This window comes from Chenopodium quinoa, unplaced genomic scaffold (assembly GCF_001683475.1).
Source record: "Chenopodium quinoa cultivar QQ74 unplaced genomic scaffold, ASM168347v1, whole genome shotgun sequence".
In the NCBI taxonomy this organism is placed as follows: domain Eukaryota; kingdom Viridiplantae; phylum Streptophyta; class Magnoliopsida; order Caryophyllales; family Amaranthaceae; genus Chenopodium; species Chenopodium quinoa.
In genome coordinates, this window is record NW_018745024.1 from 9,723,889 (window position 1) to 9,741,751 (window position 17,863).

General features: G+C 30.5%; 1 protein-coding gene across 1 annotated transcript; it reads right to left on the reverse strand.

Moving 5' to 3' along the window:
* Positions 1-11,353: 11,353 nt before the first annotated feature.
* LOC110708921 lies at positions 11,354-16,488 on the reverse strand. The gene is made up of 5 exons (XM_021887147.1): positions 16,393-16,488; positions 12,352-12,510; positions 12,099-12,152; positions 11,897-11,996; positions 11,354-11,631 (listed from the first exon to the last, which is right to left on the reverse strand). Exons 1-5 carry the CDS (start codon positions 16,486-16,488, stop codon positions 11,354-11,356), a joined length of 687 nt encoding a protein of 228 aa, XP_021742839.1.
* Between the last annotated feature and the right edge of the window lie 1,375 nt (positions 16,489-17,863).

The following is a 17,863-nucleotide window of genomic DNA, read 5'->3' on the forward strand; positions in this document are numbered from 1 at the left end:
CATGGCATAAAATTAATGAGCAATAAAAAATATATGTGGCTAAACATATAAAGCTCTCTACTCAATGTTTTTAGTATCATACTTCTTGCATAAAACATACTTTTATGTTAGGTGTGACATACAAACGATATAAGCTAAGCAAGCTAAGTTGTAAGTACTACATATACTTAATTACTTACTACTCCATATTATAGATAAAAAAGGGTATGATTTGTAACAATCAATACACATTATTTACAAAACGTGAATGAATGTCTATCAAAATTGAAATAATAAACTTATCAAAACAAAAATAAACATTTATCAATAAGAAAATGAACATTTAATTTATAAATACGAAAATGAACACACACTATGTATATATCAATATCGCAATAAATATATATTAAATAAAGTGATCATTTATCAATATGAAAATGAACATTAATAAATATAAAAATAAAAATAAAACTTCTTTAATAAACTTTCTTTCATGATTTGGGAAAGAAAAAGAAAGCAACTATGCTTATGATAATTGTCAAAAAGAGAAAGTAGAATTAGAGACTAAAAAATTTAAGAGGGACTAAAATTGATGGGAAATTCAATCAATGAAATTTTTTTTTTGATTGAATTTTCCATGGAAATGACTAGTAGAAGAACAAATCACACACTTTTAAGTCACATACACGATTAATCGATTATTCATCTCCGCCATCGTCGCCGACGACGACTTTAGCGTTGAAGGTTTTGGAATGCAGAACCATGGAGGTAATTTGGGGAGTGTTCAGTTATTAGATCATTACTTGCTAGAAATCTCATTGTCGACGAGCGATCTCGATGGTTTTATGAATTGAAGCGTGTCATTTTGATGGGTTTATTAGATACTAGGTTAATAGGAGGCTAAACGCATCGTTTTAGAGGGAGTGTAGGAAGAGCTACATACACTAGAGTATAGGGATATATAATTACGTCACGGTGGCCAGGTGTGGGCCGTGGGCCATGTCGTGAACTAAATTTTTTAAAATAGACACGGCACAAGCACGACGTGTGGCAAGGTCAGTCGGCCCGTGGCACGGCCTAGCATTACGACACCCGCGGCACGCCTGACACTCTCTAATAAACTTTACTACTAAAAAAAAATCTCATATAATTCTTGAATTCTCTAATTCTTTCAATTATTATTATTATTATTATTATTATTATTATTATTATTATTATTATTATTATTATTATTATTATTATTATTATTATTATTATTATTATTATTATTATTAAGATCTAACTCAGCTTGAAATGTGCGTTTGTTTCAACGATTGGTTGGATGCCAAAACTCGGTGTCAATATCGCACTTATGATGAAAATGACAACGACGAATGAACGTCGTGTTCTACTAATACTCAATCAATTCAATTGGCTGATGAACTTGAACAAGAAGAAGACCAAGACCAAGACGAAGAAGAATAATTACTCCGTAGATTACATACTATTGTACAATTTTTGTATTATCGAATCCCGTATTCCGTATAATAAAATTAAGGTACTCATTAATTAATGTACGATTTTTAATTATCACTATAAATTATTGTATTATCGACTTATCGTACCGGTATATAATAAAATAAGTTATTCATCAATTTTTGTGTTATCGCACTTAAATTTTTAATTATATGCATTGTTGTTTGCTAAATAATACGGAGTAATATACTAATAAGTAACACAAAAACATAAACATAAAATAATAAACTTATTTAAATATATTCATTTTCAAAGTTGTTCAAAAGAAATATATATCAATTATTTTAAAATTATTTTAAAAAAAAATCTAAAAACACGGGGCGGCCCATTGCCCGGACCGACACGACATGTCGGCACGTGGGTCGTGTCGTGTTGTACCATGTCGTGGGCTAGGGTGTGCCAAAAGGTGGCACGACATGGCACGCCCCGCCAGAAACTAGGCACGTCCCAGCACGAGCCACCCTAGGCACGACCAGGCACGGCTCGCTGGCCACCTTTAAATTAACACCCAAGGAAAAGCAGTTATGAAACAAAGTATTTCGTATTAAAGAAGTGTACTTTTTCACCAAAAAAGAAAGTGTACAACTTTTATAAGATAGAACAAGTGTACAAGTTTAGTACTCCTTAATTTAGTTAAATAATAATAATCTTGGCTAAAAAAAAAGGGATAGGGGAAACATACACACCATCCATGCAATAATGCAATGTTTGTTTGAATAACAACCTGCATCGACACATAGGCGAAATAAAAGTTGACACTTGTAATACACTAATAAAAAATAATTTTCACATGGTGTATTAATTGGTGTTATTTCATATTGGAGTCTTTATATATGGGTATTGGGCGTAGACGCGTAGTATGTTTTTTTTTTTTTTTGGTGAAAGAGTGGGGACAGTACACAAATAAACGAAACAGAACAAAAGAAAACACAAACAGAAACAAAGCTAGCAAAGAAAAACAGAGTAACCAACTAAGTCTTGATCAAGCATCATCGTTTCAAATAGTGTTTTGTAGACGGCATATTAGTCTAAGGCCAGGCTAGCTATTAGTACGAATTGAAGTTTGTGTTTCGGAATTCTTTCTTTCTCTTTTGCCGCTTTTAACTTTGTAAGTGTTGTCCACACTCCCTCATTTTTTGTTTGTCACATGTAATATTAAGAATTACGACGTATGTTATAAAAGTTTTGCAAAGAGATTCTATTTGTGTCTCTATTACAAATTTTGACTTATTAATTTGACTTATTAACTCGATTTTTTTTCTAGTTAACAATGACGAAAACTCTAACAATTTCTCCGGTTAAAGGTCACCATATAAAAGAAAAGGAGGAAATCCTTATATTTTTAGGGGCAATATATTGTTTAATAATACTCATTATCGTTATTATAACCATTTATCGTTGTTATTTGAATAGAAATCCAAAAGTTATTCTCGATGAGTAATAATTTAGTGAGAGTCTACAGTACATGACGTATATTAATATGTACCGTAAAAGTCATGTATTGTTATGTACTGTAAAAGTATATATATATGTAAATAAAAAAAGTAAAATAACTCTTTAATGATTTTTAACCCTGATTGTACGCTCTCCTCCCATCTCTTTCTCTCTCATTCTTTTTTTCTCCATAAATTTTTACTGGTATCAAGTTTGACGCTTGAAGCTAATGGTAATTTGAAGGAACAATCCTTCGAAAACCTTAGCTTGAATGTTCGATCAATTGAGGTAATTGATAGATTTCCTCGGTATTAACATCTCCCATCATTGATCAGAAAGACAGAAACCCTAATTTGTGTTTCCAAATATGAATCAATCCATTACATGGTTTGATTTTATATATTACTAATGTATTATAATAGAAACAAAGCTCATTAAGTTATGTTTGGATTAATGAAAAATTGAGATTGAACAATTAAAGTTGTTGATCCAAACAATATAGAAATTGATGTTAAGAGAATTATATAATTGAAATTGTATTATGATATCATTGTGAAAAGTTATTTATCAAAAGCTCATAGATTGCGATTGTTGCGACTTACAAATCATAAACATTTTTTTAAATTTACTGGCCAGATTAGTTTCGTAACACTATTGTGGTGATTTTACATCTCCTTTTCTAGAAAAATAATTATTATACAAGTAAGGTAGAATTCATATCAATAGCTTTAATTTGGAATTTAATTTTACCTTGCCTATACTACATAATTTTTTCTACATCATTCTTGACAAAATCTCCCTAATATGGTTTGTTACCTTAGCAAGCTTAAGGTTTATCTGAGTACCCGTGTGGAGATTCAATGTAGATGTGCAGTATAAATTGAATTGTTCATGTAAAAGTTGAATGAATTTTATTTTATTATGAATGATTTATTTTATTGTAAAAGCATATTAGCTCAAATGGAAAGCAATGTGCCTTGCACATAAATGTAGGTTCAATCCCTATATAGGCTAAAATTATAACATATTGTCTTAATTGGATCGGATGCGCCAATAAAAATAGGATATACGAGTATTACACCTTCCTTCTAATTATGATGTGACATATGAGTTATATGTTATTTATCATAGTCGCCCCTAAAATAAAAGGCCATTTATAAAAATACTAAACTGCTGTGTCAAGAGTGTTAATAAATAAACGACTTTAGCGGATCTTAACCGATATAAAATATGTCAAACATATGTTATATGATTTTTCTCCATTCTAGATAATCCAAAAAAAAAAAAATGAGATGGAAAAAATCAATAAAACAATGTGGGCATTAAAAAATAAATAACAGTGTTAAAATAAAATAAAAGAATAGTAGGTATGTCTTAATTACGTTAATAAAAAACAGTAACAAATACATATATAAAGAGTGATATCAAATAAATAGCAAAGGATTCAAAATTTATAAGTATTAGTCTTATGTGTAATCTAAATAGGTTGTATGATGTGAAATAAATCAAAAACTTTAAAAATATGAGAAGGGGAAAAAAATATGGTGAGCTCAAAGATTTTATCCTTAAATTAAACCACAAATTATAGAAATAATGCAATTCACCAACTTAGCAAAAGTCAAATTATGCTTAAGGAGATGAATATTTCTGTAATTAATACCTCATTCTTACGTTTTGCCCAGGGTCGTCCAAGGCTAGCTTAATCTTGTATTTATAGTATACATACTCTATCAAACAATAATACTTCGTACTAAGCAAGTTTTTCTCTGTTCTTAACGAACATATCGAACATTACGAGAAGGTCGAAAATAAACCTTTTTTCTCTTTCACAAACTTTAAAATTCATTTGTATGAACAATCCTTAGCAGCTAGCAACTCTAATAATGACATCAAGATAAGGTTATCCCCGATATATTCTTCAATTTCATACGGAGTACTACTCATCGATTTTTGTTACGAGAACAACGGTTTTTCCCCGAGAAATTCGAAAACAGCTTAGGATTAAATCTGTTATTACACTATAATATTGTAAATTTGTAATAACGCCAGAGTATAGGCTCAGCTGGTCAGGTGAGAAGTACAATTAAGGTGAAAGGCGTGAGAAACATCTTAAACCGTACGATCAATTAAATCTGACGGTCAGCAATACTTCCGTATTAATAATGGCACTTTGGTAATTGTATAAGCATTGTTCTTCCTTTCTGTCAGACTTTTGTTCCATGTAATTGCAACTCAAAATTTAGAGTAATATCACTAGAGCATACCCATTTTTTATTTAAAATTTACTTTTTGAGGTAAAGGTGTGTTTGGAAACCAGCTTTTCAGCTGGCTTTTGGCTTCTTCAAATTGGTCAAACACCCAAAAAACATATTTGGTTAATGACTTTTTTAACTGGCTGAAAAGCTGGCTTTTAAGCCAAAAGCCAAAAGCTAGTTGGAGCAGCTTTTGGCTAATGGCTTTTGGCTTGTTGACATAATTAATAATTAATAATTAAAAATTAATAATCAATAATCAATAATTAATAATTAATAATTAATAATCAATAATCAATAATCAATAATCAATAATCAATAATCAATAATCAATAATCAATAATCAATAATCAATAATCAATAATCAATAATCAATAATCAATAATCAATAATCAATAATTAATAATCAATAATCAATAATTAATAATTAATAATAAATAATTAATAATTAATAATTAATAATTAATAATTAATAATTAATAATTAATAATTAATAATTAATAATTAATAATTAATAATTAATAATTAATAATTAATAATTAATAATTAATAATTAATAATTAATAATTAATAATTAATAATTAATAATTAATAATTAATAATTAATAATTAATAATTAATAATTAATAATTAATAATTAATAATTAATAATTAATAATTAATAATTAATAATTAATAATTAATAATTAATAATTAATAATTAATAATTAATAATTAATAATTAATAATTAATAATTAATAATTAATAATTAATAATTAATAATTAATAATTAATAATTAATAATTAATAATTAATAATTAATAATTAATAATTAATAATTAATAATTAATAATTAATAATTAATAATTAATAATTAATAATTAATAATTAATAATTAATAATTAATAATTAATAATTAATAATTAATAATTAATAATTAATAATTAATAATTAATAATTAATAATTAATAATTAATAATTAATAATTAATAATTAATAATTAATAATTAATAATTAATAATTAATAATTAATAATTAATAATTAATAATTAATAATTAATAATTAATAATTAATAATTAATAATTAATAATTAATAATTAATAATTAATAATTAATAATTAATATTTAATATTTAATAATTAGTATTTAACAATTAATAATTAATAATTAGTATTTAACAATTAGTATTTAATAATTAACTATTAATAATTAGTATTTAATAATTAATAATTAGTATTTAACAATTTATAATTAATAATTAGTATTTAATATTTAATAATTAATTATATTATTATTCAATAATTAGTTTTTAATAATTAGTATTAAAATGGAGAATATTAGTAATTTATAGTATATTACTATTGATAATTATCAATTTATAACTTATATTCAATTATTGTTAATTAATAACCAGTAATTAATTTGAATTATAACTAATTATTGTAAACTTATTGTAAATAATTAATAATTAATTTATAATTATTATTACCAATAATTTATTATTTTAATTAATATTAAAGTACTATATTAGATCATTAGTGTTGATATTGTAAATAGGAAAAATTAGAAATAATAATCCCAACTTTCATCCATTTTGGTTGAATGATCCCAACTTTGGATTATTCTAGAATAATCCGAATTTTGGGGGTTCTTTTTTTCTTCAACCCCAAACCGATCAACAAAAGACAATAACCTATTATATCAGGTCACTTGACACGTGTCAAGTTCTGATTGGTCCAAAAATTTAAAAAAAATTATAAAAAAACAAAAAAATAAAATAAAAATAGAAAGCTACCCAGCTTCCTTCCTCCACCGATCCACCCTAACGTCCACCACCGAAGCCCAACCGCCACCCCACCGATCCACCATAACCTCCACCACCACATCCCAGCCCGCCGCGTCTCCACCACCACATCCTAGCCCAGTCGCCGTTTTCCTGCCTACGCAACCATCGCAGCCACGAAATCGCAGCAACGAAACCGCAGCCACAAAATCGCAGCCACGAAACCGCATCCACGATGTCACAGCCACCGAAATTGCAAGCAATTTTTTCGGGAGTGCGTAAAGTGGTTTTGAAGGATTTTCGCCGGTGGTTTTTGGGGTTTTCGAAAGTGGGGCTGGTAGTTTTTTTGGGGTTTGGCTGGTGGCATGGGAGTTCGGGGAGGGTGATGGTGGTTTGACTTGGAGCGACGACTCTAATGGTGGGGGAAGGTTGGTGGTCCAGCGAGGGAGGTGGCTGGCTGGGTGGTTGGGGCTTTGATTGGTGGTTTTTTTTTTTAGTGTTTTTTTTTAAAAAAAATTAACCAATTATTTTGTGACACGTGTCACTTTAACAAAAAAAAAAATCAACCCATTCAACCGGTAACCAGTATATGGGATTAAAGAAAAAGAAGACCCCCCAAAATTGAGATTATTCTACTAAATTGATGAAAGTTGAGATTATTATTTCTAATTTTTCCTTGTAAATATAATAGTGGAAGTTATAACAAATTCTAGAAGTTATTGAAATTGTATAGTGGAAGTTATAGAATAGGTAGTTGTAGTAGGTTTGTAGGTAAGAAGTACTTCCTCCGTGTTTTGTTCAATTGATAATTTTTTTTTACAGGTAAGATACGGGGGGCCCACCTCCTATCACAAGAGGTTGGATGAGGAATCGAACCCACGCCACTCGTGGGGAAGATGGAGGGACTAACCATCCCTCCATCAATTGATCTCCATGATCGATCCTCTGTTCAATTGATAATGGGCTCTAGAATGTGGTGCTACAGACATTTTTCAATTTTTATTTTCAGCAATCCACCACTAGTCAAGTATGGGCAAATTTCTTTCCTAAAAAAAATAAGGGTTTTATGACAATTAGTCAATTACCACCTACAATTATTGTTGTTTTAGCAATTACCATCTACATTTTTATATTATTTTTTTAAAAAATTTTACCACCTACTATTTTTCAAATATCAAAAGTTCCCACATACTTGACTCTCATTTCTCAACTCAAATGTGACATCATGTGGGGCTCATTAATTACTTTTTTCCTCACTTTCTTTCTTTCTTTCTTTCTTTCTCAATTTCTCATTCTCCTATATTGTACTCCTCTCAAAATTGGTGAAAAACATCAAATTAAATTACATATTCATGTTAATTTTTTCACGATTTGAAGTTTTTCCCCAGTTTTGTGAGGAGTACAATACATTGGGATGAGATAAATCGAGTGAGAAAGAAAAGGAGGGAAAAGGTATGTAGTTAATAGGCCCCACATGACGTCACAATTAATTTGAGTTGAGAGTCAAGTAGGTAGGAAGTTTTGATGTTTTAAAAAAAATATTAGGTGGTAAAATTCAAAAAAAAAAAACTATAAGTGGTAATTGCTATAACAGTAACAATTATGGGTGGTAATTGTCAAATTCAAAAAAAAAAAAAAAAAAAAGTATGTGCAAAATTTTAATCCAAAAGATTACCAATCTATAAAATAATTTTCCACAAAAATTACACTATAAAAAAATGGCAGAATGTAATCAATATAGTATGCAACAACCAATCAATGATAATCCATAACATATTCGCTTTAATATTGTTATGATGTGCATTTGCTCAACATAGCTCAGTATTTTATGGAACGGGGAGCCTATGGAATATTTCACCCTATCTTGAGAGGAATTAGGCAAGGCGGTCCTCTTTCTTCGTGTATCTATGTGATATGTATGAAACAACTAGCACACTTAATTGATCGAGAATGCAGACTTGGTGATTGGAAACCGGACAAAGCTAACCCTAATAATGGCCCTCCAATTTCAAATATAGCTTTGAAATTAGGCAAATAGCCCAAGTTCAAATTAGGCAAGACGTTCTATATAAGAAAGGCCAATATCAAGAAAATTGAAAGTAAAAAAAAAAATAATAAAATAAAAATAAAAATAAAAAAAGAGGTAAGGGTATATATGTTCAATTCACCGGATTTTTACTTATCTGAACTTATTAGACCTTATTAAGACTTATATTAATTGTAATTTGAACTTAATCAACTCCTATCAAAACTTACTTTTCCTTATCTAAACTTATTATACCTAAAATAAGTGAAAATCAGATTAACAAGACATACCCTAAGCTAACAAAAGTTGAAGAGTAAGAGTTCTAAGCATTATGGTGAAGTGTGTACAAATAATCAATTCAAAAAAAGAATGTTGTACAAATAAATATTTTTTAAATTATAGAAAATTTTGTCTATAATCACCCTTTAAATCCACCATTTTATCTAAAATCACCACAATAAAAATTGTTGCCTAGGACTACCAAATTAAAAATTTTGTTTTGTTATAAGATACCATCCAACGGCAGAAAATAAAGAGGTCTTGACCAAACTTTCCGGCGTTGACCTAGCACTTGACATCTATGCGATGTTCAATGGTCCCTACGGCCCTCCTTTTTGGGGTTGTTAAATACCGCCAACAAAAATTATCAAAATCGCAAACATGTAGTGTGAATGGACAACCATGCCCTTAGTATTTCACCACTATCTTCCTTATTGCTACCAATCACTAACACCTTGACACCACCACCCTGACCAGCGACGACGACCACCACCACCATGACTGGCGACCCACCACATCCCCCTCAATAACGATCCACCACCTTCCCTCGCCGATGGGAATGTGGTGGTTTTTTATTTTTGACAATCGCGGTAACTGGAGCCAAAAACCGATTACCAGCCATGGTAACCGATTTTGGGCATCGATTACCTTGGTAACCGTTTACCATTCAGGCACAGTAACCGAAGTTCAAAACCGGTTACCAAGGGTAAACGTTTTTGGGCTCCGGTTATCGCGATTGCCGGAAATAAAACAAAACCACCATCTTCTCGCCGGCGAGTGAAGGTGGTGGGTTGTCATTGAGTGGGATGCGGTGGGTCGTCCGTCAGGGTAGTGGTGGTTGTTGCTGGTCAGAAAGGGCGGTGGGTCGCCGAGGAGGGTAAGGGCTGGTGAAGTAGTAAGGGCATGGTTGTCCACTCACACCAAATGTTGGCGGTGGCGATTATTTTGGATGACGGTGTTCAGCAATCCACCCTTTTTTCCCTCGCTACGCTACAATAATGAAGAACTCAGAAGTACGTTTCAATGGAGAATTCAGAGAACCACCAACACGACCTACACCTTTGCCACCACCAGCACCTAAAACAATCCACACCTACACCAAAATTGCACCTCACCTAACCTAATCAACCCCTCCACTCTCAAAACAACCCCGGCCCTCACCTAATTGTAAACAACCCCCACCTTGATAAAACCTCTCACTCACACCAAATCAACCCCTTTTTCCATTACCCATGTCGCAGCCCTACCCGAAAATTAGCCCCACCTAGAAATAGTGGTGGCTTCAATGCAGAACTTCAAGCTCGGCATACACTTTAATGGAATTCAATTACCTCAATTATTGTATCCCTTGTTATTTTTTCTCCCAAAATTGAATCAAACGCAAACACTAGATTTACAAGCGATCGGCAACGAACTATCCATGGCAGCCATGACCAACGACCAGCCGACCACTACCATGTAGTTTCCGTTGTCGTTGCTGTTTCCATATGGTCGTCGATGGCGGTGATGATGGCATATTATAAATTCTCTTGTTGCATATTTAAAGATCGAATTGGGTTCCTTTAATTCGAGGCAAAAAGGAAACAAAGAACATGAAATTGATTAATAAATTAAAGACAAACAAGGGAAAAAGGAGTACAAGATGAAGAAAGCCATGGAATGATGAAGATGAGAGGATAGGTATTAATATATGGGGAGAGAATAGAGGAATAATGATCAGGAGAAAAAATATGAAGAAGGGGAAGGGGAAGTCACGTGCAAGGCACGTGCTAGGGTCAATGCCGGAAAATTTAGTCAAAGTCCAATTTCTGGAGATAGGTGGCATTTGATAACAAAATTTTTAATTTAGGTGGCCTTAAGTAACAATTTTTTTTTTGTGGGTGATTTTAGACAAAATGGTGCATTTAATGGGTGGTTTTAGACAAAACAGATACAAAAACAAAAGTCCTTTTGTATCATGGTAAAGAGAGCGGAATTTTGACGATTTGAATTAAGTCCGACATTACTTGGATTGTCAACAATGGTTTAGGATTTACGCCTACTTGTGGCGATTCAATTACTGAATTGATAACATTATTTTATTGAGGATTGAGAACATTATATTCTATCGTAAGTTGTAATCTCCATAATACATGAGACGACCCCAATAATCACCCTGATAACCTTCGTCCAAAACATGGTATAAGGATGGACAATTTAAGATTTTTGTTGTGCCTTGAGGTTCAACATTTTTAGAACTATCAGTATCAACTGTCACTTTACGGAAAAATGTTGAATATCTTGTATCATAAGCTGCCATCCTACCGCAACCCATTTCAGGAGCTGGGCTAGTTGGCCCAGGATCGTCGATCTCTCCTCCCCATTCAACTTGGTTTGCAACATCTGTTAGACTTGTAAATAGACTTTTGGGTCAATATCCAACTGGATTTGAATTATCGACTCCATCATATAGAATAAGCCACCAATTTCCGTCTTCATAATTCTATGTACAAAAGGAATATATACACAGGAGAATAGATTAGCTAAACAAACTTAAACGATACAATCCAATGTTCATTCACAGAAATAAACTTTGTATTAAACATTGAGATTAAACATTTAGAAATATACCTTTTCAATAGTTATATTCCAAGTATATTGATCCCACCGATTTCGGAATATTTTTCAGGGACAATTCCTAAAGGTACATCTTTTGACACTTGAACAAAACCATCACATTGATGATTGACACATACTCGTTGTCCAGCCTATAAACAAACATAATATTTGTTTTATAATTTATTAATAAACTTAGGTAATTACAATGATAAAAAATTAATAAGTCAATGTACATATATACTGGTACTTACTATAAATCTTGCATATAGATGGGCATCATCGTCGGTAAACATATGTGGATCAACCTAACAAGTGACAATAAAAACACCCACAAATAAAATGACAATGAAAACATTGAAGAAAAAGTAATGACACGTTATATTTCACATTATATTATTTAGATAGATCAAATCACTTTGGTAGTGCTTGATTAATTGATTGATTTAGATAAGTAATATTTCGCCTTAAAAAAAAAAAGGGAGGACAAGGATATTATATACAAACCATCCACCCTGCTTCGATACTATCTACACCATTCAATAATTTAATTCGAGTTGAAGACCATTGACCATTCTGTACTCGAGGCTTATACACGGTCATGGCAGCATTTGATTTGAAGAATTTCCTATTTGAATCATCAATGTTTGTTTGAACAACAGCAACCTGCATCAACAAACAATACAGTAAAAATTTCTAATCATATAATATAATGCCAAAATAACTAAGCAATAATAAATAAATTATTACTCATAAATAATAATAATAATAATAATAATAATAATAATAATAATAATAATAATAATAATAATAATAATAATAATAATAATAATAATAAAAAAAAAAAAAAAATTACAATAATATAATTGGCAAAAAACTTGAGTTCAAGATTTAAAACAAGTGGAGTAAATAATAATCATGTTCTAAAAGGCAGAATTTTTATCATTAAATTTCAAAGGAAAAATTCATGCATTGGACACCAATACGGAACAACATGCATCAAGTTGGGCCAATTGACCATATTGGTATAAAAGTTAACACCCTTATGACAGATTGGTATAAAAGTTATTGTCGGCGACATATTGGTATAAAAATTAACATCTGGCGACATATTGGTATATAAGTCAACAAATTGCGACATTTACCCCTATTTTCTCGTCGGAGGATATGCGTATGATACACGCGCGCGCTTAATTTTAGTGCTAATAACTTTTATTTGACATTTTGTTTTTTTTTTGTACTTTTCTCTACTTTTTATATTAATTTAAAAAAATTCTAAAGTAAAAATCCAAAAAAAAAAAAAAAGTTGAAAGCCCAAAAGTGATGAGAAAGAAGCTAGGGGAAAACGAATAGGAAAGCTTGAGCAAAGGGATATAAGCTTGAATGTATTGAGGGCGTTGGTCATTGAAGCATCACAAGGGTAGATTCTTTTTTTTTTTTTTTTTTTTTTAAAAAAAACACTCATATATATATATATATATATATATATATATATATATATATATATATATATATATATTTTCTTATTATATTGTTGATTTACAAAGTTGTGGGTATAATTAAACAAATGAAGTAATAATGAAAGTTAGCGTCTACTAGTAATTGGTTTTGAAATTAAATAACTAATATTGAGATTTTGTTTATTGTTTATTAGTTGTTTGGGGTTTTATCATTTGATTGATTTATCAAAGTTATTGTATTGGAAGGGAAGAGGGAAAAATTATTATTTGGTGCTGAATAAGTATATTATGATAAAAAATAAGATTGCAAAAGTAATTAAAACAAATTTATGAAGTATACAACATGCTCTTTCATCCGAAGAAAAAATAGGGGTAAATGTCACAATTTATTAATTTATATACCAATATGTCGCCACATGTTAATTTTTATACCAAAATGTCGCCGAAAATAACTTATACACCAATATGTCATAAGGGTGTTAACTTATATACCAATATGGTCAATTGGCCCATCAAGTAGACTAAAATTATTGTAAATTGCAACACCAACTACAATAAGGAAGAAACTCAAGAAAGGTCTTTTCCACATGGTAAAGGCGACACAACAACATGCAACTTTAATTTTTCATGTTTTTATTGGCTATAATAATAGGCCCGAATTCCATTAAATTCAATTTATATTTGACTTTTAATTTTCTCTCATATTTTGATGATGTGTTAAATTATTACTAATGGTGTTGTATGAAAGGACAATATTGTATGTGTATCAACTCTTTTTTCACCTTTCGAATAATTTTCTTTAATTATGTACTTTAAATAGTTGTCAGACACGCATTTTCACGATATTTAGTGGGCCATGTATTTTACATAAGGGAAATAGTATACCTTTATCTCAAAATAACTTTTCAATTATATTGTGTTGCAAGTACAGCTGAGCATCGTATCGTGCCGGGCCGCCACGGGTCGTGTCTCATCGTGCTAGGAGGAAGGTCATGCCAGGCCACCAAATGGACCACCTCAGCCCACGGCACATCCCACGTGCTTGGCAGGCCGGGTCGTGTTGGGCCCAAACCATTTTTTTATAATTAATTAATTAATTTTAATATCTTTATTATTTTAATTTTTATAGTTCTTTATATATTATTATGGTTCTTTTTATTATTTTTATGTTTATATTAATTTTATATTTATTGTTATTATATTTTATAATTTTTTTTATTATTATAGGTCGTGCTGGCGGGCCATGTCGGTGGGCCAAAAGTTCGTGCCGCGGTTTTGTTCACGGCACGCCCACGGCCCACCCCTCGTTCCTTGTGTCGTGCCATGCCGCTAGCGGACTCATGTCGTGTCAAGCCGCTACGGTACCGTGCTCTTGTCGCCCGCGGGTCGGGCAGACCCAGACCCAGCTCTAATTGCAAGTATATATTAAAAAATAGAGAAAGTATATAAACGAATAGTAATTGTAAATAAATAAAAGGGATATTTAGGGCCCATTCTCATACGTTGAAATTCAGTTCAGTTCAGTTCAGTTTAGCTCCTAATTTCCTTCTCTTATAAAATATATATTTCAGTTCAATTCAATTCAGCTCAGTTCAGCTCAGTTAGAACAGGGCCTTACTCAGATATGCCTTTAGAAATTGAATAGAGTTAAATAAGACATTTTGTGCTAAATGTCACAAAAATTAATAGGGATTAAGTACTCACACAATGTTCTAACTGGGATTTTGAACATTTGCTCTTAAAATGGGAACAGTGCCGGATGGACAACCACCATTCTTGAGTCCTATACCCTTAGATTTATTTTCAAATGTAGTTGATACTAAGGTTGATGCTACCTGCATGTATACACACCTCAAACACATAAGAAAAAGTATGATCATATTAGGCTTAATAGTAATTACACGTATTAAAATAATAAGTTTGGATCCAGAAAATTAGATCATATTGAAGAGGATCTATTTGGTTTTCGGGAACAGAAATCTAATTTACCAGTCTTTGGTTTGGTTCAGATTAAAATGTTTGAAAAATTATTCTTATGGGACCAATACTTTGTATAAAATTGTGCACTACAACTTTTGTGTGTGGCCAGCTAACACACGAGCAACCCCTAATCAAGTAAACCCTGACCGAGTAACTCTTAACCAACCGAGTAAAACTCCTGACCAATCGAGTAACCTTGACCAAGTAACCCCTGACCGGCTGAGTAACCCCGACTATTCTTTCAAATAACAGTATGGCCAGTCACATATGAAAGTTTGTAAATTTGCAAAAAATTCATCATCGTAGTATGTTAATTTTTACCTATAATTTTTTTTGGGATGAATCCATATATACTCCCTCGGTTTTTATTTCAATGCAACAATTCACATTTTACACGTATTTATTTGATTAATATCTTCAATCTGATGTACAAATTATAAAAAATTAATATTTAAAAAGCACTCTAAATTAATATTTTACATATTTTTATTATCACACTTGCCAACACATGTTTTTAATATAATATCTCTAATTATTAACATTGTAAAATTATAAAAAGTGGATATTAATGAAATATACATTGGGACGATTCAAACAAGATTCCACATGACTATATTTTTTTTTAATAGACATGACTATATTTTATCGTATCTATAATTTACAAAAACGAGTCAAAGTGTGGTGTATGAATAGTGTAAAAGTCAAACGGTGTCAAGTAAAAAAAAACCGAGGGAGTATAAATTAAGACTAATTCATCAATGGCGTGCATGAATGACAAATGGAAAGATATATGGAAAAAAAGAGTTTATACCTTGGAGACATGACTTTTTATTGTCAAATGACGAACGACGGATGGTTGCTTATAGAAATCTATGCAGTCGTAAAGTTGTCCATTTGAAGCCTAATCAATTAAGAAATATGTCAAGGTACTGTAATAAACTCATTTTTAGGGGGAAAAAAGTAAAATAAATAAAAAAAAACTTAAAAGTAAATCAAACACATTATTTTCACTTTCCTCACAAAAAAAAAAAAGGGACACATTATTTTCACTAATTTACGTAATGAAAATGAATAAAGAAAAATATTTGGACTCGTAAAAATCAAATACCTTTAGAGTTAGAGCAGGTTGTTGAGATGGTGTTCTTCCAAGAACACTTCCCAAAAGCATTGAAGAAACAACTAAACAAATCATAACCATTTTCATTGTTACGATGGTTTCGCGAGTCATGAGGTTTGTCACCGACCCTTATGAGCTTTGCTTGAAATTTATAAGAATTATTGGAATCCTTCTTAGTAATTAAGATTATTTATAACGTAGAAATTATTTCCTTAATTAGAATTATTAAAACATTATTGGTCATTTATTCAGCTTAAAAAATAGTTGTTCAAATATCCCAACGGTTATAATCATCCTCCAATGACAACTTAGGATGAAAGTGAGTAGTAGGACACTTGGCGATCTGGGTCATGGAAATTCTAACATGTGTCCGAAGGGCTTGTAAGATTTTTCTTTCAAATCAAAACGTAGTCGTTTTAAATCAACAAGCTAACGGTGTGTTTACATTTATTTAATTTCAGTTCAGTTCATTTCATTTCAGCTCCAATCAGTTCATTTTAGTTCAGTTCAGCTTCTAATTTCTTTTTCTCATTAAATATTCATTTTATCTCAGTTTAGTTCAATTCAGCTTCAATCAGTTCTGTTCAATTCAGCTCAATTCAGTAAATGTGAACAGACCCTAAGACAAACAAAAATAAAACAATAATAGAGGGTATGGCTCTAATAGGGAATATAATCTTCTCAATTAATTCAATAATGGGATATTATTAGTATGGAACTCCAAGTTTGGACTAGAAAGATATATTAAATAACCTAGTTAATACTGTAATTAGGAATAATATCAAGTCTTACCAAAGTTAGGAAGATATTGTAAATTTTGCAATCAATGTTTTAATCACACTAAAGCCTTGTTCACTTCACCTTAATAAAATAATATTAAGTAAAAATAATTTCAGTTTAGTAAAATTAATTTCAGTTCATTAGAAATAAGTTCAATTCACTAAAATTCAGTTTTCTTAAAGAAGAATTATAATAGAAAATCAGTAAAAATAATTTATGTTTAGTAAAATTAATTTAAGTTAAGTAAAAATAATTTAAGTTCAGCAAATATAATTTTGTTTCGGTAAATTAATTTCAGTTCAGCATAAATAAGGTGAAGTGAAAGGGGCCTTAATGTATATATGGTTTGAAGTAGAAATATATATTTATTTACCTAATTAATAATTAGGAACAATATCAAGTCTTACCAAAGTTTGGAAGATATTGTAAATTATGCAATCAATGTTCTAATTACACTTTTTTTTAATAAAACATTTATGGATTATAAACTTATAATACAAAAATACTTGTAATGACTAATGAGCCCAATAACAAACTATGGGTCTATTCTCATACGTTGAAATTCAGTTCAATTCAGCTCCTAATTTCCTTCTCTTATAAAATGTTCAGTTCAGTTCAATTTAGTTCAGCCGATGTAGGGAATAATTTCAAGCGTTAATTCCTAGCTTGAACCCCACTGTGA

Bases quoted from the DNA above. Each gene is read 5' to 3' on its own strand.
- LOC110708921 (XM_021887147.1), bottom strand. From the start codon at position 16,488: ATGAAAATGGTTATGATTTGTTTAGTTGTTTCTTCAATGCTTTTGGGA. The intron at 12,153-12,351 runs GTTTGTATATAA...GTCACTTGTTAG, and splicing joins GTATCGAAGCAGGGTGGATG to GTTGATCCACATATGTTTAC. The intron at 11,997-12,098 runs GTAAGTACCAGT...GTTTGTTTATAG, and splicing joins ATCTATATGCAAGATTTATA to GCTGGACAACGAGTATGTGT.